Here is a 21787-nt window from a genome sequence, read left to right as displayed (position 1 = left end):
TCATCCAACTCAAAGAAAGCAAATAAACATATTTCCCATTATGTAAATCAGCAATTTATTTGAAATAATCTGAACAAACTAAAAGGCTTTATGAAAACTTTATTTTAGGCTTGGATTATCACATGCAGACACCACTCTATCCACAGGCAGAGAGGGCGAGAAAGCCTTAGTACATTTCAGTAAAAAGGTAAACTATTACTTTTATTAAAACATAATGGCTCTGGAAAGATTGGTGCTATTGCAGATGCAAACCTTATTATAATGATATATTCTTCTATATTAACAATACATGGGAACGCAATTAAAATATTGCATTTCAATCTCTCTGAACTGTACAGCTATTGTATACAATGTGTATAGATCTCACTGCTTTGCAAACTACTCACGATTACACTCGAGACAAAAAAATCGTTCCACAATATTCATACAAACGTATTACACCACACATTTTAAATTATACAACAGAGAAAACATGGCAGCGTAAACAACACAGACAGTGACGAGTGTTATGTATTACTAATCGGTTAGCAGAGTGGGAAATGATGCTGTCGGATGGAGGTTCTCACCACCTCTTGGCTCACTAGGTGGTGTGATTAATGTTAATTTGGTCCAGTACTATGACAATCAATGCTACATTATGTGAATGTATGAAATAATAATGCCACCTATGAATGTACCTATTGATGTTGAGGCACTTTTTCTATTTGGAAACGATCAGATCACCTTGATGTGAAAGCACAGGACTGATATGCTATAGGACAGGTGATGAGAACACGTCCTGAACCTTGTCTTAACCTATGACCTTTAACATTTAATCAGTCACGTGAAAACATAAACATAGCTGAAATCTGGCCAGCAACGCCATCTTTCTTTTTGTCGCTAAAAAGCAATAAATATTTTACTTATTCTCACAATTAAAGAGAATCTCACAAATCAATATATTATTACATTCAATCCTCCATTCTAAACTACAGTTAATACAACATTTTGTAATAGCAGCATTGCCTGGGCAACTAATGAAAGTGAATCGTCAAAATTTATAACCATGTTATGCTCAAAACAACAGAGTATCAGGCCCATTTTCTGTGCAACAAAGCCTTAGATATGGAAATAATTGAGAAGCTGTGGAAGGTCTATAAACACGCTGACAAAATCCCTCTCAACACAAACCGTTTCTTTACAGAGAAAAAACGAAAAGAAAAAAAAAAGATTCCAGTACAGTGGCATCATCTTGAAAAAGGTTGTATAATCACAGGCTCTCATACATTCATGTTTCTTTTTGATTCCACATCCACAGTGCAACACTCCGGAGAGATCTCTTCCTCTCACGCGTTAGCTCTAGATGCCGTCTTCATAGTGCAAAAGCAAATTACTGGGCTGTGGGTCTAAGCAGGGGAGGGAGTTACAGCCATTAGCAGCCCAACCACAGACATTTAGAGGACTCGTTTTCTTCTACGCCCAGGGGAGTTTGTGATGTAAGCAGCTTCAGTTGATTCGTCTATTAAAAAGAAGAAGAAGAAGAAAATCAATCTCAAATTGTGTACTGCATGAAAATGGTGGTGCATTGCAACGTTATATTTTTCTGTTTTAATAATACCTTCTCCTCCTCTGCAGGAACAGGCGGATAAGCCACTGTACCACAAATGGCCATATCACAGCGAAGGCCAAACTGGTTGGAGATATGTCAAAAGGCCACCAGGATGGCTTCTGGGAAAAAAAAAAAAAACAGAATTAACATTAACATTATTTCAAATGAAACTGCGTCTCATTATAGAAGTTTTACTGATGTTTAAATCATTGTAATTCCTGTTGTGATCAATTTTTGTTTACCTGACTCCTCTTATTCACTGGGGGTGATGCATAAGTGGGAGACAGCGCCACTGATCTTGCCTGCGGAAAGAAAAGGAAAAGAGTAGGTAGAGTCAACACCTTCAAGATATGAATACATCAGCGATGATCTGTCTTCACTGTGTTGTTTACTAAGCCGAAGTACAATCCCCTTATCTTCTCTCCTCAAAGGCCTCAGCTGTGCACTGAAATCTAGACTTAGCAGGATCAGTGTTAATCTTTACTTTGGTTACTGTCTAACCGCCATGTTGAGTTTGTTATTGACGATCTGCTCTTGAAAATGACTTTCACAGATAGTCAGAGTCAAGTGTTTCAACTGGAAAAAAGTGTTTGTTTTTGTAAATCTTCCATGTGAGTCTTCTTTCTGAAAGCAGTGAAAGAGAACGGTCGGTCTGACCTGACTGGCAGTTAGAGCCTCCAGGGTGTGCAGCCTCTGGAGGACGCTCTGCATGTCCTCCTGCAGTCTGGCCAACGCCACGACTATCTGCTCGTTCAGGCTCCCTCCGGGCGTCACCGCTCCTCCCCTGTGACCCCCGTCCCCGTCTCCGCCACTGTGCATGGGCACCAGAGCCCCAGAGCCGCGGCCTGCAGACCTGGAACCTAACGACCACAGAGATGATTAATGATTAAAACATGTTCACCACCGTAAACAGCAAGGCTTTCAAGTAAGACTGACTTTCTCAAACACTGAAATAATTCAGATCGTTATGTCTTGTTGTGGTTCTATTCTTTAACATCTTTTGTCAAATGCAAAATGGATGTCAAGTTGTTTACAGCCAGATACAGCTTTTGTTTACAAGACAAAAGATATAAAAATCTCTAAAAAGCATGTGTTTGAAGAGCAGTTCCTCACATTGTTTGAGTCCATAGTCCGATCGGAAATCTTTAAAATGAGGTTTTGCAGTTAAATATGAAACAAAATGCAAAAAAAAAAAAAAGAGAAACTATACATAGTTTCCCCGAGTCTTAGAGTAACTTTACCCTGTCCTCTTCTGACCAAGGAGCTGTCTGGCATGTCTGCATTCAGTCTCCGTCTCTGCGACATTGTCCCACCGGTCTCTCCATCTTCTCCTCCACACCTCATGACCTTTGGCGGACCTTCAACATCCTCCTGGATCTCCTGTGCCGCCTCCGGAGGCTCCAGCACGTGGTTCTCCTCTTCATCCAGGTCATCCAGAGAGTGGTTGTGCTCTGGGCTCTGGAGAAGACGCACATTAAAAATCAAATCAATGGTAAGACTAAATTTACTGAACATAATCCATACTCGTGTGTTTTCCTTAAGCCGTTACTTGCCTCATCCTGGCCAAACTGGTCCACAGAGTCGCAGTAGACTTCGCTGTCGGAGTCGCTGGCCAGGTGATTGGGACCGGACACATGAGCACTGGGATCTGAGATCAGCACAGAAAAAGGAGACAAAGCAGCTCAGACTCTGCCTGCATTGTGAAGTAAAACAAGCTGCACTGTAATTAACTGAGTGACAGAGGGGAAGGCAGCGCTCGCTTAATTTGGGGCTTTGTGCTCTTGTTTCAGCAGAAGCATTAATTTACTCCATTAAAACTGTCCTAGGAGCAGCTGATGTGTAAAGTGTGCAAATATTCAGTGTCTGCAGAGTTGCCACAGCTCTGGCAACGAAGCTTAGCAGATTATCTGATCACATGGTGCGCTGATACACAAGCACAGGCAGTAACAGCGGAGCAGTGGGTGAGGTGAGTTTTCTGTGACCATTTTGAAACATTTCATGGACATGAGCGCGAGGCCTGAACAGAACAAGACATTCACTAATACGACATGTTTCACCAGAGCAGAACGTGTCGTTTTCTTTACCTGCGTGGTGACCGTTGAGCAGAGGCTCGCCGACTGAACCCTCCTGGGAGTTGTTGCTGTTCAGCGCAACCCTGGAATGACTCCCATTGGTGAGATGGATGACCCCGTTAGCCACTTTACCGTTTGACAGGGGCACTTTGTGTCTCCTGGCTGAACCTTTCTTCTTTGGCTGTGAAGCTGCTGATTTCTTGTCTAAAATAAAATCCACAACCCCCCCAAAAAAATCAAACTCCACTCCTCACACTCAAATGCATTTTAAAATTAGGTTGTTTTTTTAGAACATTATTACCTTTTCTGTTCTCCCTTATCGCAACTTCTTCCTCTTCTTCTTCTTCCTCCTCGTCATCTTCCTCATCCTCATCTTCCTCCTGTGCTTCATCCTCCAACCTTTCCTTCACTTCCTTCGATTTGAGCCTGGCAGGCCGAGTCTCCAGAGTGCCATTCATTTCCATGCTTCTGACGATGCTCTTTGCGACACTCTTCGACGCCATTGAATTCATCATTGTACCAATACCTGTGCAACAAAATGAGAACTTTATTACAAGATCATAACGTTAAAAGACAATGCTTCCTTTAAGGATAAAGAAACCTTGTCAGGGTTTAACAGAAGTCAATGTCCAACAAGTAGATGGCTGCTTGGGGCTGAACAAAATCTTTGTGTACTTAGATGGATAGGATAAAAACTCAACTAGGATGTGTCCATTTCGTAGTGCAAAAGAAACCTGAAATGTTCTGTAGCACTAGCGGAGCATGCACAGCACAACTGCTAATAAGCACAAAAAGCATCTGAGCTACAACACCACACAGATACTCAACTATAGGACCAGACTCATATATCACTCATATATTCACAGTGATGTACTTGCCTTCCAGCTGCCTAGCAAACTGTGTCAAACGGGCTGAGCATATGACAAGAGGCAAATTATAAAATGTTATGCTCCACATGCAGTTTTCCTTTGTTTTTTTTTGACATCACAAACAAAACAACAGTGAAAGATGGAGGAGTTCCACCTGGTGGGTAAATCCTACCTGTGCTCAGGTCTGATATCTGCGTGATCTTTTTCCTCTCTTCTATCATCTCGTAGAACGGGCCGAGGACGCGCAAGAGTTCCTCCACCTCATCTGTCATGGGCATGCCCTCCAAGATCTAGAAACAAAATCCAACGTCAGTCTTCTAACATATTGAAGATTCTTATTCTTAATCAAAAGAACAGTTACATCAAGTACACACAAAAGTACACACATACCAGTTTCATTTCCTCAACATAGGCTGCCATTGCTTCTTCTTTTGACATATTTCCAAGAGAATCCCACGCATCCCTGGTTAATAAGAGTAAATTTAAAAAATGCATTATTATCACAGTGAAAATCAAAGCCCTGCTTAGTGTTCAGAGTCTATGTCATTCAGATTTGTGCCAGGTTTTCAACTTCAGGTCAGTTTATTTTAGGTAAGTGTGTTATCTGTTGGCTGTGGGTCACAGACCAAGAGAAACTTAACTTTTCATTAGTGAGAGGAGAGTAGAGCTTACTCCTAAACTAAGCGTTTTTACAGTTTCCTCAAATCACACCAACGCAATGGGAACATGAGAGAAACTGTCCAGTTTAGTTAGTGGGTGAGAGGTCACATTCCAAGGCGCATTTCAACCAGCGCCAAGTCCAGAGTTCACCTAAGGGTGCATTTATGCTCCCCTTACGTACAAAAATAGAAACAATAACCATCACTGCCTACATGCTTCCATGCAACATTCACATTGGCATGGATGTTAAAGATGAGAGAAGTTTACTTTGTCTTGTTTGTTTTTTTTTCCACAGTGATATCAAAGTGGGCAAAAAGCAACACGTTATGCAATGTGCACAAGTCAAATACTGTTTCAATTTCCACAATTTAATTCCAGGATTTGCCTTGAGAAAACCGATATTCAGTACAACCTGTGCTTGTCATATTGCCCTTGAGGAAAAACTATTATTCAACATGAAAAATATTAGAACTTCAGAAAATAATCAACTTAAATATTGGATAATATTTTCCACATTTGATATAGATAAAATAACATATTAACTGACTGTACATTTCCTTTAGTTAATACCATTTAGCTTTGCCGACTGCATCCCAGAAGCCAGGTCGGGGTATGTTGCATGCTCCCACAGTGGCTTGTTTGTAATAACTGTAGAACTTGAGCATCATGTCATTGGAGGGCTGAAATGGACCTGGAAGAGAGAGATTTGAGTTGTAAACAGGGAATTTCACACAGCAACATGTGCAAAGTAGCTTACATAGCTACTTGTGAGGCCTCTGACACAAAACAGACTTTCAAAAGTGACTACTATAATAATGCATTAAGTTGTAAGCTGCTGGAAGGAAGGTGTCTGCACTGCACACCGCGAGTAAAGTGGATTAACCCCTTTAAATCGCACAAGAGACCAAGCTGTCGCCCAGCACCTGACACCATTCTGTTTGAACCCCTGTGGTGAACTGGTTAAACTGGCCTGGACGACACTTGCAGACTGGTGTGTTCACCCCGTCACTTACCATCCGGTGGTAAACTCTTGATCACTTTCACGGCGGCTTCAAACCTCAGCTGGGTCAAACGCCCCTCATCCTCCACTGTGACACTCTCCACCTCCATAGTGCCACACGGTGACGACCAAAACAAAACCTGGAGACAGGCAATAAATAAACACACCGCCTCGATGTGAGAAACGCCAGTAAAATAATGCTAAACGCTGACTTCTTTAATGACGTTCTTGATAACAATATTACGCTATAAATCCTCACTTTGCAACGCTAATGCGACTAGCTAAACTTGTATGTACAGTATGTTACGACCACCAGTAGGAGGAGGGTTTTCGGTTGTGAATCTAGGACGCATTAACCAGTATGCGACACAGGTCAAACTACACCGATATTTCCATAAAATACAACCTGTACTTTCAAACTCTCGACGGAAAAACTCATAAGACGACGACACTTACCGTTAAATTCACCGGCCTATCTGTTTGTCAGAAGGCGACCTGTCTTTAGCCCTCCACCAGACGCCATGAACGGTAACCACTCACAGGTGCCGTCTGGGAGTTGTAGTTATCTACGAGATAGGAATATCTCCTACAAGCTCCACAATCCTCCGCGCCTTCGACTAAACTGCTTCAGTAGAAAGAAGTAGAAGAAGTTTCAGGTTTAGCTAGCGGCTTTGTTGGAGAAACAAAAAATAAAGACAAAATAAGCGAAAAAGTATCAAATGTTATGTTTTAATAAGTAGCCGACATACATTCACTCTAGCAACAGTTACGAACAACACTACATATCCCAGCATGCTTATAGCCTGGATCCATGTTTTTTTCCGTTGAAAGAGTGATAGGTAGACGAAATAGAATAGTAAGAGCTCTCACTTTGTCTTGATTTTCGATTACCACACCTCGCTGTAAGAGTTGTTGAGTTGAAATCAGCTGAAAATAGTTTGCCATTTATTTTGATAATTGTTTAAGTACTTTTTTAAGGAAATGTTATGTATGACTTATGTATTTTTCAATTGGAGCTAGTCTGGCCTTATATTTTATTTGGTTTTGTTGGATTTTTTTTTTAAATGTTCAATTCATGTTCTTTTTTTTTTTTTTTTTTTTAAAGCTGGATAAAGTTATCTTAGCAATACCAAATTGCAAAAGCCAAAATAATTTTTTATGTATTTATTTTCTATTGTCTATTACATATAGGAACAATGTAAAAACAATCATGAAAATAATAATAGTAACATTAGTACTTGTAAAGAATTTTTCAAAAACAAGTTTATGAAGTACTTCATGAACATAAAAACAGAAAAAAATACATCATCATCAAAATACATAGTGCAGTTCTAAAGTAGAAAAAATACACAAAATAGGGGGGAAATAAATAAAAATCCAAAAGAAAAGAAAAGGAATAACAATAATAATATAAAGTAATTAAAAGCAAATATAATGTGCATACAACAATATAATATTTGTTATTATGCGAATATGCATACATTTTCATAGATGAATAAACTCTTTTTCCTATATATTTGGAAAAGAATACTATTAGGCACCAATAAAAGGAGTAAATTATTTAATAAATGCATAGTTGAAAGCACAATACACTAAGGCAAAACTTAACTAGTGATTCTGGAGTATGATAAAAAATAATAATATAAGTTATAAGATGTTGTTAATTGTTAGATGTCCAAAGCCTTTGCTTCGGATTTAAAACCGGTCCCGCTTTTTTAACTACTGAGTGACTACTCCTTGCAGCCACAAACGATCTTCGGTTTGAGGCTACGCCAAAGCGAGGGCAGGAATCCCACAATAGCAGGCAAAGGATTTTTTTTTTTTTTTTTTTTTTTTTTTTTTCGAAGCAGAGCTGGGGCTGGTGGCTTGTTTCAATCAAAGGGAAGGCAGAGGGAAGGGAGGCTCTGCGGAGAGATGTAAGATGGCAGAGCTACAAATGTTGTTAGAGGAAGAGATTCCGGCCGGTAAACGAGCGCTTGTAGAGAGTTACCAAAACCTCACCAGAGTAGCAGACTACTGCGAGAACAATTATGTCCAGGTAAGTGAGGGAGCTACCGCGTTATCTTTGAACCGCCTTTTGTCGCCAGAAAAGCTCGGGATTGAATGATGGTTGTTGGGACAGGAAATGTGGATAAAGAAACTGGACTCGGGTTATGAAATGATCCTCTCCGCCCGAAAAAAAAAAGAAAAAAAAAGAAAAAGAAGCCTGGAGCTGAAATAACAGTTTGGTGACGGAGGCTTTCGCTGCTGTGGGACATTTAGAGAGCTCCTGCATGTTCACACCATTGATCACATTTATTCCGTTTACACAGAGGGTGTGTCTACTTTTTTTTTTTTTTTTTTATTATTACACAGAGCTGCTTCAAAACTGCTCCCCCTCTCACTGCTGATAGGGAGGCCTGTGTGTTTTACAGCAGCTCAGTGAACACGTTAAAAAAAAAAAAGAAGAAAAGAAAAGAAAAACTAACTTAATTTCTCAATTTTATTTTGAAATATCAACGAGAAAGTTGCTGTAGTCCGCTTGCGATAATTGGTGCTGACACTGCTTCAAATAAACTAAATGTCACGTCACAGCACAACTGTAATCCTGCATGAATATTACAGTAAGATAGCAGTCCATTACATTCCTTGAGGTCATTAAACTCACCATTTAATACCACAAAACAGTTTAAGTCCCCATTGGGATACTGCAGGAATATTACAGTGAGGCGTATAGCGTCTACATTATGGACTTGTAAGCACTCAGGGCAAATGCCATAATGTCAGTGCATGACTTTTATTGTTGCAGCACACTTTTGTTAACCATTAAACAACATATAATGTCACATTAAAACATAATATGTGCATGGAAATCGGTAGAAGGCAGGTTTTTTGTTGTTGTTGTTGGCTAGGTTAATACTTAATGCAGAGACATGCTTTATTCAAGGTAATTCAGTTGGGTTTGCAGGCTTGCAACTAGGCAGTAAGACAGAGGGAGGAATGTAAAGCCATTGTTAGTTGGTCAATAAAGGTTGGAGGTATTGATTTGCGCCCCCCCCCCCCCCCCCCCCCCCAACTTGTTCATGGGAACAGAGCTTGCTTTAATCTCTGCTGGCTGCACATCTGTCCTCCACTTCAGCCGTCTAATTTGGTCTACATTCTCTCGTGTTTACACTTAATTTTTTTATTTTTAAAAGTTTATGTTGATGTAAATGTCGCTCATAAAGATGCGATTATCACAGCACAACTTCACTGCAGAGCCTGAAGACCACAGATGGCTTTTGTCTTTGTAATTGTAGTCCAATAACATCTGCGGTTAGCCACACCTAAAAATAAAAGTCAGAACCGTCTTTTGAGAACATACTGAGTGACAGACAAACAGTGGTGGTGAGAAAACATTTTCTTTTTTTTGTAAGCAGGAAGTCAACCCACCGTATCAGCTACAGAGGGTGTGTCCATTCCAGCTGTACTCCCTAAAGGACTCCCTGTAATTTAGTTTTCTTCCTTGTCCTCGGATGATTTGGCAGCGTGAGGCACGGCTCTGCAGCTCTGTGCCAGTTACAGCCCACACATACACTACAGGACAGTCGATCCACCATCTCTGTCCCATTTAAGCCCAAAATGAAGTGGATGAAGCCCCCCCCCCCCCCAGCCTTCCTCTCTATTATCATGACAGTTCAGTTACAATGACATAAAATACCGTGGTCCTGAATGTGGGGATTTCCTTTCCTTGACGATGGAGTTTGTTTACCACGGCCGGCTGTAACATGAGAACTCATTTCCCACAATGACACAATATTGAGAGCTGTACATGGAAGCAGAAACAATGTAGGGAATTTTGTTGACTTTTTCGGTTCATTTATAGCAGCAACGGCCCCATTTGGGATCAAATAGTCCAGATCACCAGCTGCCAAAAAAGCCTGTACTTTTTACTGGTAGTTTCGTCATTCTCGACCACTTTCAAACCACAATGACAAGAATTTGCTCATTTTTAAGGCTTGAATATGGACTGAAATATACACTTGAGTTTGTCAAGCCAGGTTTGAATGTTGATAATTATTCTTTCTTCAGTTCCTGATTTATATTTCAGATATTTTACTATTTTGTTCAGGAAAAGTTGTTTAGCCTTTTTTTTTTGTAAGTGGAAATAAGACTTTATAGAGAAACATTACATTTTTCAAAATAAGAGACCACAAAAAGTCTTGTTTTGGCATTGGTACCAAAACTTGATTGATTACCTGCCCGTATTTTGCTCTTTATTTTGCTGTGGCTCAGTATCTGACTTGAATACTGACCAAAATGTGTCTGTAGCACAGAGCATCAATGCCTGGTCAGATTTCCAGTCTCATCTTGTTTCTCTTGAATCAGATCGTTCCAGACATGAATCATAATTTGGCCGTTTTTTAACACGACAATTCTTGCGTGTCTGTTTGTGTTTAGATGACATGTTGCATTTGAGAACTTTGGCTTTTAGTGTTAAAAATAAATTTTGGCGCATTTGGCGGCAGATTTTCAGTGTATTTGAATTTGACCACTTTTAATTCCATAAGGAGAAGAATTCACTAATGTTATAGTTTTTATAGCTCTGTGTTTGAACCTTAAACCAACTCAAACGTGTTTGTAGTTTTTTGGAAACTGTCAACTTGACAACAGATGTCTGGTCGGATTTGACTTATTCTTGAGTCACACGGTTCCAGACTTGAATCACTGTCTTCATTGTTATACAGCTGGTTTGTGTTTAGACATTTGACATTTCCGAACTTTGGCTTCTATTGTTAAATGAAAAAAAGTATTGTTTTGACTATTGGCACTAGTTTTCTTTTCCATTTTTAAAACAATACAATTTAATTGCTTATATTTGCACATATATTTTGTGCAGGAATTAATATTAACATTACCTTCATTTGTCAGAGGCTTTTGTCCAAAGCAACCTACAAAAAGTGCGTTCAAGAGCTGCAACGATGTTTGCAAAAAATGGGAAAACTTAAAGTGTTTTGAAATTGCTGGAGTCATTTTTTTAAAGGTAGTAGCACTGGGTGAAGGTAAATCTTTAAAACCAAAATAAGACGGAGAATATTGAGCAGATTTGTTTTCGTAAACAGCAGAAAAAGATGCGTTCAGTCATCATGGGATTATAATCTGCACTGAGACCTCGGAGTAATGAGATGGAGAATGCACAAAAAAAAAAAAACCCCAGAAACTCTGCTGTCACAACATGTTGTTTTTTTCGTGTAGCTGTGGATGAAGGGTACAGTAGAGATGGATGACTGAGTTTGTGCTCCAACTTTGAACCGAACCCTGCGGTGAGTTGTGTGCGTCTGACGGGATTTCGGTGATTCTGTCTCTGGTGTTTCAGCCGAGCACCTTGTTTTAAAGTGCTGACGTAAAGAGCGGGATTTTAAGCTTTTCGGCGCACGCTGCGAGCTCTGTGTGAAGCGAGTGTCAGACTAACAGTGCACTTTTCATAAGCCCTCTCTGTCTGCTGCAGATACTCGCTCTCTCTCTGTGTGTGCATGTGTGTGTGTGTGTGTGTGTGTGTGTGTGTGTGTGTGTGGGGCTCTGATAGAAACACACACACACACATCATAAAAACTGTGCACTCCCGGCTGCACCGCGCACATATCAACATGCCTCAGCTCGAATCAGCCCGTCCTTTCAGCACTCACTCACTTCACATTTCCATTCCCTTCTCTCTCTCTCGCTCTCTCTCTCTCTCTCGCTCTTTCTCTCTCTCGCTCTCTCTCTCTTTCTCTCTCTCTCTCTCGGTCTCGGTCTCTCTCTGTTCTTGTCATGGAGGCTCAGTTCAGCAGATGGTGAAAGGACATATCACTTTCTCAACTTTAGTTTGTCCAAGATAGTGTTTTCAACAGTGTGTGTGTGTGTGTGTGTGTGTGTGTGTGTGTGTGTGTGTGTGTGTGTGTGTGTGTGTGTGTGGTATATGACACACTGACAGGTCAGAGTTATGTTTCCTGTTTGCCCTGCTGACTCTGAAGATTGGCTCTCTGGAAATGCCTCCTCTCTGTGTGGCAGGAAGTAGCTTCATAATGGAGCCAAACAAACAAAAAAAAAAAACCCTAAAAAAACACCCTTTCATATTAAGACACTTCTGATTAATCTGTGGGTGTTTTTATTTTGGTTTAAGATTTTCCTGTTTATATTCAAGTATCTCGCTCGGCGCCTGCTGCCGCCTTGTCATTCAGTCACACTCATTTTATTATTTCATTGATGCAGCTCGGCAGCCTGTTTGTTTAACCTGTGTGACAAGGACACTGTACTATACTGTATGCAAAGTGGGCCACCTGGTCACGTTTGGCAGGACATGCTGATAAAGGGCCGTTTATTACTTTGCTAAATAAAACCTAGATTCAGGTTTTATTAGACTGTTTGATATTTGTAGTGCTGGTGCAGGTTCCTCTCTCCAGCTCCTCAGATGTGAGGGTTTGATGTTGGAATAATGTGGAAGTGGAGGATGGAGGATTTTTGTGTTTTGGAGTGATGGTGGGACACAGGAAGTAAAAATTGTTTTTTTCATTTTCATTTCATAGAGAAACAACTGGCAATAATTGGATAAAAACAAAACAAAGAAAAGCAGAAATTGTAATAATGCTTATTCCTGTGTAATTTTAACCTGCACTGTACAGAAAAAGACCAAAACAGACTTCTCGGAAATTGAATTCACTGTTGTAGTCGGGAATCGTAGGAGGAAGGTCGAGCGAAACTTGCTGTTTTTTGCACTGATGTTGGGGGGGGGGAATAAATTCAAATGAACATCCCCGCCGCCACTTGGCATCTCTGCTTAACACAAAGCATACAGTGACGGGGAATGGGGAAATGGAAGTGAGATGTGGCAAACCAAGAGGTCATAAGCCAGATCAGACCCAGTGTTGCAAGCTCAGGCCATGTGACGTGCGACTCGCTGAGCCAGCACGATGCCCACTTGTGCTTCTTTTGGATTTTTAAATAGAAAAGTCCAGACTGCTCCTAAATGAGCACTTTTGAAACGAGGGCTGTTGTTGTTGTTGTCCGTGCCGATAGTGTCCCGTCTGAGGGGAGAGTCCCGGCTTTTCATTCAGGAGTCTGACACAAAGTCAAAGAGAGAGTTGTGCTCGGTCGTATAACCTTGCTGTACCTGCTCTGGGCTGTTTTTCCCCTGTGAGCTTTTCGCCCTGGAAGAGATCCAGACTGTACCTGAAGGTGATAAATACGGTTTGTTTTGTTTTTTTCTACCACAGCTCTGTCTCTCTGGGTTACTCCCGAGTCCTCATTTCCTGTCCTTCTTTCTCCAACTCTCTCTCTCTCTCTCTCTCTCTCTCTCTCTCTCTCTCTCTCTCTCTCTCTCTCTCTTTGCGGAGTGGCCTGGTTTCTCTCGCAGCATGGAGTGAGGCCTAGCGGCTCTCAGCTTACCAGCCAGGCCCATTCATCCTTTTGACCACCTGTCACTCCTCCCCCTCAGCTGACTGGAGTTGGTTTGGTCCAGACTGTTGGACTGATCTGCTACAAGCTGGTTAGAACGTGCTGGGCTTGTCCACACTGCACATATATATATGTATATATATATATATAAGTATGACTAATCCACCCGGATGCTTTCTGTATCCCGGGGAAAAAAAGAGCTTGCATCCTCTGACAAATAGTTTGTTTTTTTTGTGTTTGTGTTTTTGTTTATTTGTGTATCAGTTAAGTTCGTAGCGACTTTCTACCGTGAAGAACCAATTACCAAGTCACTCAAGGAAGGTTAATGACTTCCCTCCGTGTGCAAACGTCCCCTTTTGTGTCGCCTCCTGACACTCTGAAGGAATTTTCAATTGCACGCTGGCAGTTCTTCAAGGTCAGGTAGACCTTATGGCCTTCCAGTCAGCCTCCATCTGCCCCGCTGGAGGAAGAGTAATTATGAATTCACGCATCGTGCTGCTGAGTTGTTTTTTTTTTTTTTTAAAGAGCCAGCTCAAGGATAGACTGAAGTTGTTTTCCTTATTCCTCGCACGTTCCAGAGTCACTTTCACTACCTCGTCTTCTCTCCTCAGGTGGCTCGTGGTGGCGTTAAGTTTTCTCACGGTTTCATAATTTCAAGCAGAGGAGGATTGATAGCTCGCTGATGAGGTCTTAGTCATTATTTTAAGGTCAATGTGATCAGCAGACAAGCTTCTTCCCAGCTTATCTAATTCGCATTTTTTAGCTCCATTTCCAGGGCTAATCTGCAACAAGGAAGGCATGACTGTCCAGATCTCAGAGCGTACATCCAGGAGAATAGATAATTAATGATGCACTCGTTCCAGGACCAGCATCTTGAAAGTTGGAAAAGGGAATTTCGGGCATTTGTAGCCTGAAAGGGTTTTTACCTTCCATTAGGTTTTCAATCTGTCTCTGTGAAGGAACTGAACGATCGGGAAATAGCTCTGGTAACACTTGGTCAGCTCCTACAGGCGTCTCTCTTGTAATCTTCATGTTCGTCCGCTCGGGCCTTTACCTCCAATCAGCTCGCTGGACGTCGGACAGCCGCGTCAATACAACGACTTATCTCACCCCCCGTCCAGTCTGCAGTAAATCGGCGATCGATAACACACCGCACGCAGCAAAGTGCCATGCGAGCTCTACGACCTTCGTGCTGGATTTACAGCACATTTCATTCTGCTCTAGATTACTCTGCTTTGGCTGGAGGTTTCACTCCTGCTGTAAACTTTTCTTTTTTCTCCCCCCTCCCAGTTTACAGAATAGAAAAATAAACCCGTGGCAGCTCCATCCCAGTGTTTGTTTTCTTGGTCTCTTCCCTGACACTTGCGGTGCGTGGCAGAGCTCTTCAACAACACTTGAAAGTTTAAAGACGTATGACATGTTGCAAAATGCCAAACATTCCTGAAAGTTTTTTTTTTTTGTTTTTTTTGTTTTTTTTGTTCTGAGCACATTTCCCCTCCGGACAAGTGGGAGCACATAAACGCAAATGTGCTTGTCAGCTGTGCCGATCGTACTGGAGAACCGCAGCGTTTGTGTTGGTTTATTGTCAAACTCTTTTTATTTTAAGCCTCGTGAGGAATTTTTGCCTTGGACGCCTCAGAGAAACCCTCATGAGTTTTTAGATATTTTGTCTCAGTTTCCCACATCTTCTATTAGTCATACAAGTCAGGAGGAATACTCATTTTGTCCATTTCCTACTTCTGCTCAGGCTTCTGGGTGGAGGGGCGCAGCTACACCTCCTCTGACCCCTTGAACAGTTTCTATCCTCGGGGAGGAAGTCTGGACTTTTCCTTCCTGCTGTCTCACTGAAGCAGCGCGGCGCTCTGACAGTAAAGCAGAGCACCACCTTGTATTTTTTTTTTTTTTAAAGCATGATTGCACTTGGGTGGTGGCGGTGGTGGTGGCTGGCCGTTATCTTGTCGGACTGGATGGGTGACAGAGCGAGGTGGAAGTATTTATCCAGTTCAGCGCCTCACAGCTTCAAAAACTTCCCAGCAAACAGATCTGTTCTTGTGGCTGCCACTCCCTTAATGCTTCCTGACGTCATAACCCTGCTGCTTACATACAAAGATGAACATTTTTATCTTCACCATATTGAGGTATTTGTTTGATTATCCAGCTTGCCTCAGCTCCCTGCTACAAGTTTATTGTGAGTACAGCGACTGCGCATTCCTCTGTACTCCCTTTCTAATCCCAGCTGAGGTGCTGACAGCCTGTCTGCTACCGCCTGGATATTCTGTAGTCTCTTTCACTCAGTCATTACTCAGCTCAGAAATATGAGATAAAGTGCCCCAGGAGCGCTAAAGGGAGCTCACCTCATTCCTACTGCGTCTCCAGCTGCGGTAGAGTAACACTCAGCTATCCGGTGCTGTTATTTACCTTTTTTTTTATTTTTTTTTTTTAAACAGAGCAAGTGCTTTGTTCCTTTCCAGAGAAATGTCTCAGGCACCGTTTGCTCCCATTTTTCTTCCCCCCCAGATATCCATTGTGCTCTTGAAACATTTCCCTCCCCAATGAAGATGGACGTCATGACGAGTTTCCGATTCTTGGGTAACTGAACAACAAATCTGGTTAATTTGAGGATTGGTGGACCGAGCGGGGGGGGGGGGGCTCTAAGATTGCAGCAGTAGCAATGCAATCAAGTGTCACATCTGTCCTCCCGGCGCCCATCGCTGACCTCACATCACAGCTCCGGCAGCCAATGCAGTTTACCCATAAATAAATACAATAAAAAAAGAAGATGAATCTGCCATTCAGCTCATTGTTGAATCGGCACATTTCTTCCCTTCTTTTTAGAGAATAAAATAAAGTGTGTTGTGCAGCTGATGACATGAGACATGAGCTCTGGATTTGAAGGGGAATTACAGTTGTATGATTAACAGCCGGCTAAGGATTTAACCTCATGTAAACCAGGAAAGGAAAGGAATAGCCTAGATCAGCCTCGACCCTCTCCGTTCAACGTGTCAGTCGACAGATTAATCGGACTTCATTGTAGCGGAAGTCGCTGTTTCGCTGGGAAATCCGGGGGGGGGGGGATGTGGTAGAGGGGTTGACTGTTAATAGTCTGGTGCACTAATTTTAAGGCCTGGTTTCAGAGCTTTAAATGTGTAAATGACAAAGGCTATTCTTGTGCCACATCGTCTTGTAGTTGGTGTAAGACTAAATATTTGTTCATTGTGGTCGGACCCCTTTTTCTTTTTTTCATTCTACGCTGCATACAGTTTGGAGTCAATATGAAATACAGATCATCTCTTACACGGGGGAATTAAAGAAGCATTCAGAATGACTCAAATGGACTGAACATATTTTTATAAAATTCAATCAATTGCAGCCATTTTATAACATCACATGTTGTGCTTTGGGTGGAAGCGCGGACTACTTTGAATGGATGTAGCAGGATGTAAATTTGTCTGTACACGCGACAGTTCAGCATCTGAGGGCTGAGGCATCAATGGTGCCGTTTGTCTGCGGACGTTACAGCTGCAAGGGGTTGACAAAAACAGATTAGCTGTGCAGCTTCTTAATGTTACAGTTGTCATTTGCATTAAAAATCGCAGCGAACTGCAGTTCAGAAGTTTCTCTGGAAACTATTTAATGCAGGTTGTAAATCTATTTTTCTTTAGACATCATGGTTGTTCATAGGCTGCGGCATCATATTGACAAAACACAGTTAAAGGCTTCTAAGAAACAGCAAAGAAGGACGAGTCAAGGACTGAGTCAAACACCGAAAATTCCCAGAATGCAGCTTGATGATTTCTCTCTGTCAAAGTTGACACTCCTTGTAACGCAGGCTTTGAATGACCCCTGATGACCCCTCGGGAGCCACATTAGAAGTTATGCTGCCAAGTTCACAGGCTGTATTGTACTCCTTATGATAAGTAAACTGGACTTTGTATATTAAAGTGCAGTTTTTAAATACAATAATTGCAAGTTGATTTGCAAAGCACCGAGAACAGCAATATATTTATGTTCAGAGTTTCTACAAAATCACTTTTTCTAGGATCTTTAATGGATTCGGCTTTAGAAATAAAATTCTAATGCTGAAAAATTGTCATACTTTGAGTAAAATAAACATCGTCTATGACTTGCAGCTTGATACTGAATGTAGGCCAGCAGTTCTGCTCAGGCAAGCATATGTTGCTCAGTAATCTGTTTGAAGTCTCGTGTCCCTATACAGCAAAAACTGCATCCTCTTGCAATTTACAAATTGCAAGATTTCTTTTGTTTGTTTGTTTGTTTGTTTGCGCTGTTTCATGGATTTTGCTGCAGCTGTTACTCCATCTCTCACACATTGCATATTGCCGTGTCATAAGTAGGTGTCTGCGTGTGCACATGAATGACTATGTGCTTTCAACAGATGGCCTTTTGCTCCGAGCTCTCTGGAGGAATCTCCTCCTCCTCCTTCCTGGGGCTGTTATCGCACAACACATCTGCTGCTCTGATTCCCGCTAAAAGAAACGCCGCTAACACTGTCGCCCCGTCACCCAGCCGAGGTGTAACCAGCAGCACGGCAGCTCTTCAGGTCAGGAGCTTTTTAGCCGTTCGGATTGCTTCTGGATTAGATACCCGCTGCCACAGGGAATCGGTGACGAGACAAGCAATGACATGGTTGTTTTCATTTTGCTTTTCGCCCGTTCCCCCACCGTCTTCAAGTGACCAAATGCACCCCCGCCCCCTAAACCTCTACCATCAGTAATCATCTCTTCCTCCACTGCTGCCACCACCACCACCTACCCCCCCTGCTATGGCAACCTGTTATCAAAGCCCAGTGTTGCCCCTCCAGGCACTGCTCTTTGGACTCGGCTTTATGAGTGAGCAGTGTTGGGAAGAGCCCACAGAGATCAAACATGACGGCTCACTCTGGACCTCGGCTCTCAGCCTCGGTCTGTTTGATGTGAGGTGGCTCTCAGCAACATGTTATTACCGCAGTCCTTCTGACTGTCAGTGTGTTGTCTTTTTAAAGATAATATATTTGTTACTGAGTGCAGGACTTGTCTAATTATCTTTAAACAAACACTTTGAGTTTGTTTTTTGGGCTTAGCTAGCTAGCAGGCTAATTAATCAAAGCAGTTACTTGCTAATGCTAATGTCAGCTGTTTTGAGTATCAAACATTCATTGCCTGTATGCTTGAAAGGTGTAGCATTACTTAAAATTTATTTAGTAGAAGCTTACATTTAATGTCCGAAGCGGGTTGCTTTGGTACATTAGCCTACTGGCTAGTTAGCCGCATAGCAAAACCAAAGCTGCTTGTTTTAGACAGCTAACTAGCCAGCTAGCAAATGTGTGGAAGCAATTATGGGGTATTTCTGATGCCAATGTGTTTTTCTACTACATTTTAAGTATCCAGACATTTATCACCTGTAGGTATAAAAATATGCTCCCAAAGTGCTTGTAGCTACATTAGCTTATTTCTTTGCTAATTGTGTTGGAAGTACTGGATTGCAACAAGTTTCCAGCAATGACAGAGTTTCAAAACTTTCTCATAAACCTTTCATAAACTAATTGTGACCCAGCAAACATAATCAAAAACACCTCAGTGCCAAAGCAATGAATTGAAACTTTTAGCCATGATGTTTTAGCATGTTTTCTTTCAGAGCCAAGAGTGTGTGAGTGTTTTTAACACAGCACAGGTTTTTAGTTGAGTGCTGTTTTATCGAGTGTGAAGACCAATTACACTCACAAGACTGTAATGCTGAACAGAAGCGTCAGACAGGCGTCAACAAATGGTACAAAGTTGTCACTGTCAAAATACTTTGACCTTTTTAAAAAAGCAGAAATTAAGCAATGTATTGATGACTATTTCAAGTTTAGCATCTTTGAGTTGAGAAATGTAGTCAGCTCTTCTCGGAGCCTCCAATATGGCTGCTGCAGGATGGCGTTACATCATCTGATATCCCTCCAGAGGAGAGCGTGGTATCGAGGGAATGAGAGTCGGTGGGGGGGAATGGATGTCTTGGCTGCTTCATTGGCCCGAATCCACCAAAAAGCCTGACCTGGATACGTGGCTCGAAGATGGATGCAAATGTTATGTGATATTAACAGTAACCCTTCTCGTGCACAGGCCCAGGACAAGAGGAAAGCTCTGGAGGAGACCAAAGCCTACACCACCCAGTCCCTGGCCAGCGTAGCCTACCAGATCAATGCCTTAGCCAACAATGTACTGCAGCTGCTGGACATCCAGGCTTCGCAGCTGCGGCGCATGGAGTCCTCCATCAACCACATCTCCCAGGTCAGAACCACACACACACACACACACGCCACAGACCATACAGCTGTGAAGAATGATGCCCCACATTTCCCACTTCTCCTCTCACTTTCACACTGACTCGGTTATTTTGAAACACAGTACGAGGCCTTCTGTAGTATCCATGGTTCCTTTTATTGGTTTATCAGTGTTGTCCAAGTCTCTGACTGGCTGTGTGTTTGGCTAAATGACTGGTGTTCTGTTGGTCTTTCTATTATGCTCTTGTTATACTCTGAGGCACACAAATGCATCGTAAAACATCTATATTTCCCACAGTTGGTTAGCATGTTAAAGTGGCTGTTTGTAGATAGTAGTGATATCTAATATTTTCTCACCTATATCAGCCAATACTGCGCATCAATTATACTAATATTTCAGATCATATTAGGTTTATTCTGTTGCTTGTTTGATTTATTTTTAAACTATATCAGATTTGCTTTAATATATATATATAATTTTGCCTGACCATTTTTCCATGATGGCTTTCCACGTTTTTCACAAAGTGCTTTGATTTGCAGGGTGTTAGATTCCTGTCGGGTTATTTTATCCAGTACAATTTCTCAATTGGGTTTCCAGAAAATGTATTAGATCACGATGGATACTGTGATATAAACGTACATAGTGATCGCCCACACACCTATAATCAGGTCATTCCTACAACCTAAGGGTGTAGCGATAACCATCGTACTGTAGAATAAATCAAACTTTCTCCCTTCCTAACCTCTTCCTCTCTATACCATGAGGCTTCTGCCATGTGCAGGTAAATCCAGCCACTCATCCAATGAAGGCATTAAGAGCTCAGACAAATCAAACAAAGAGCTCCAGCCATGTGGCACCTCGTAGATTAGACCTGGGAGGCATTCACCGAAGCTGGATCGCTCGTGATTGAATCCAAACTTGTCGAATAATTGTTAAAAAAAAAAAAAAAAAAGAGAGAGAGAATTTGAGTGATTCTTGTTCGTTAACTTGCTGTGCAGTGTAATGGCGGTGTTGGGTGTGTGGAGTGGAAGGAGTAGTTTCCCTTTTTGGTTTTGCCTTTCCCGTGTCCTCTATCTGTGTTTTCCCTCTGACAGAGCTTCGCTAGGAGTGCCAGAAATTCTTTCAGGCCACTCTGAAGGTCAGATTTTCAGTCTAATGGAGGGAAAGAGGACTTGTGAGACTTGAGGGGCTTGAGAGAGAGAGAGAGAGAGAGGGAGAGAGAGGGAGAGGGAGAGAGAGAGGGAGAGGGAGAGAGAGGGAGAGAGAGAGAGGGAGAGGGAGAGGGAGGGAGGGAGAGAGAGAGAGAGAGAGAGAGAGAGAGATCTGACAAATCAGAGAAAGGGAAGAAAAGAAATGGAAGATGGATCATGACAAGCAAAGAAAGGCGAGAGAGAGAGAGAGACCCGAAAAAAGGCATATTTACCCTCCTTGAGGTTTTGAGTCAATATCCTGACAAATAACATTCAGGCGATTACCAAGGTCACCATGACGCCACCACCTGCCTCAGTCGCCATGACAACCCCCATGGGCCACATCAGAGAAGCGTTTGAGAGACAGTTAGACACGGTGCTTCAGGAGGAGTGAATGAAGCCGTGTCTTCAGTTTGACTTCTGTATCTCTCTTGCAGGCGCTCGTCGCCGTCGCTCGTCTTGCGCCTGGGAAATTCCATACTCCCTACGCTATATTTAAGCCCCGTGCTTGTGCACTTTGTGTAACCATGGCGACGGCGAACTAGGTCGTGCCGCGTCAGGTCAACCGATGGGTCAACAAAGACATGTTTTCCCTCGCAGGAAGGTGAAATTAATTCGCAGCAACAACCCAAACTGAAAACTCATCCTCCTCCGGCTGATAAAATCGTCGTAGCGACGAGAATAAGACGCCGCTCCTTGGATCTGTCTCATCCTTTTCGATTTGCACAACTTATCTCCGGGAAATTGTGAATG

General features: G+C 42.1%; 2 protein-coding genes across 8 annotated transcripts in view; one reads left to right on the top strand and one right to left on the bottom strand.

Moving 5' to 3' along the window:
* Positions 1-82: 82 nt before the first annotated feature.
* acbd5a (acyl-CoA binding domain containing 5a) lies at positions 83-6755 on the bottom strand. Its single transcript, XM_056364624.1, has 13 exons — positions 6646-6755; positions 6203-6329; positions 5760-5880; positions 4920-4992; positions 4702-4819; positions 3962-4186; positions 3673-3864; positions 3142-3236; positions 2830-3046; positions 2246-2448; positions 1831-1890; positions 1598-1707; positions 83-1498 (listed from the first exon to the last, which is right to left on the bottom strand). Exons 2-13 carry the CDS (start codon positions 6297-6299, stop codon positions 1486-1488), a joined length of 1524 nt encoding a protein of 507 aa, XP_056220599.1. The 5' UTR covers positions 6300-6329; positions 6646-6755; the 3' UTR covers positions 83-1485.
* A 1285-nt stretch (positions 6756-8040) lies between these two features.
* The window catches only part of abi1a (abl-interactor 1a), a 46614-nt gene continuing 32867 nt past the window's right edge, over positions 8041-21787 (top strand). For 3 of the 7 annotated variants that reach the window (XM_056364629.1, XM_056364628.1, XM_056364626.1), the window contains exons 1-2: positions 8043-8227; positions 19683-19850. In XM_056364629.1, the coding sequence (XP_056220604.1) occupies positions 8111-8227; positions 19683-19850 (285 nt within the window). In that variant the 5' untranslated portion in view covers positions 8043-8110. Of the gene's footprint in view, positions 8228-19682; positions 19851-21787 lie in introns of all 7 variants that reach the window. The other 4 variants (XM_056364630.1, XM_056364632.1, XM_056364627.1 and 1 more) reach the window with 2 other exon arrangements.

The sequence above is a fragment of the Seriola aureovittata genome, chromosome 20, assembly GCF_021018895.1.
Source record: "Seriola aureovittata isolate HTS-2021-v1 ecotype China chromosome 20, ASM2101889v1, whole genome shotgun sequence".
Lineage (NCBI taxonomy): Eukaryota > Metazoa > Chordata > Actinopteri > Carangiformes > Carangidae > Seriola > Seriola aureovittata.
The sequence above is the reverse complement of the archived record's forward strand: the minus strand, read 5'-3'. Positions and strand labels throughout refer to the sequence as shown.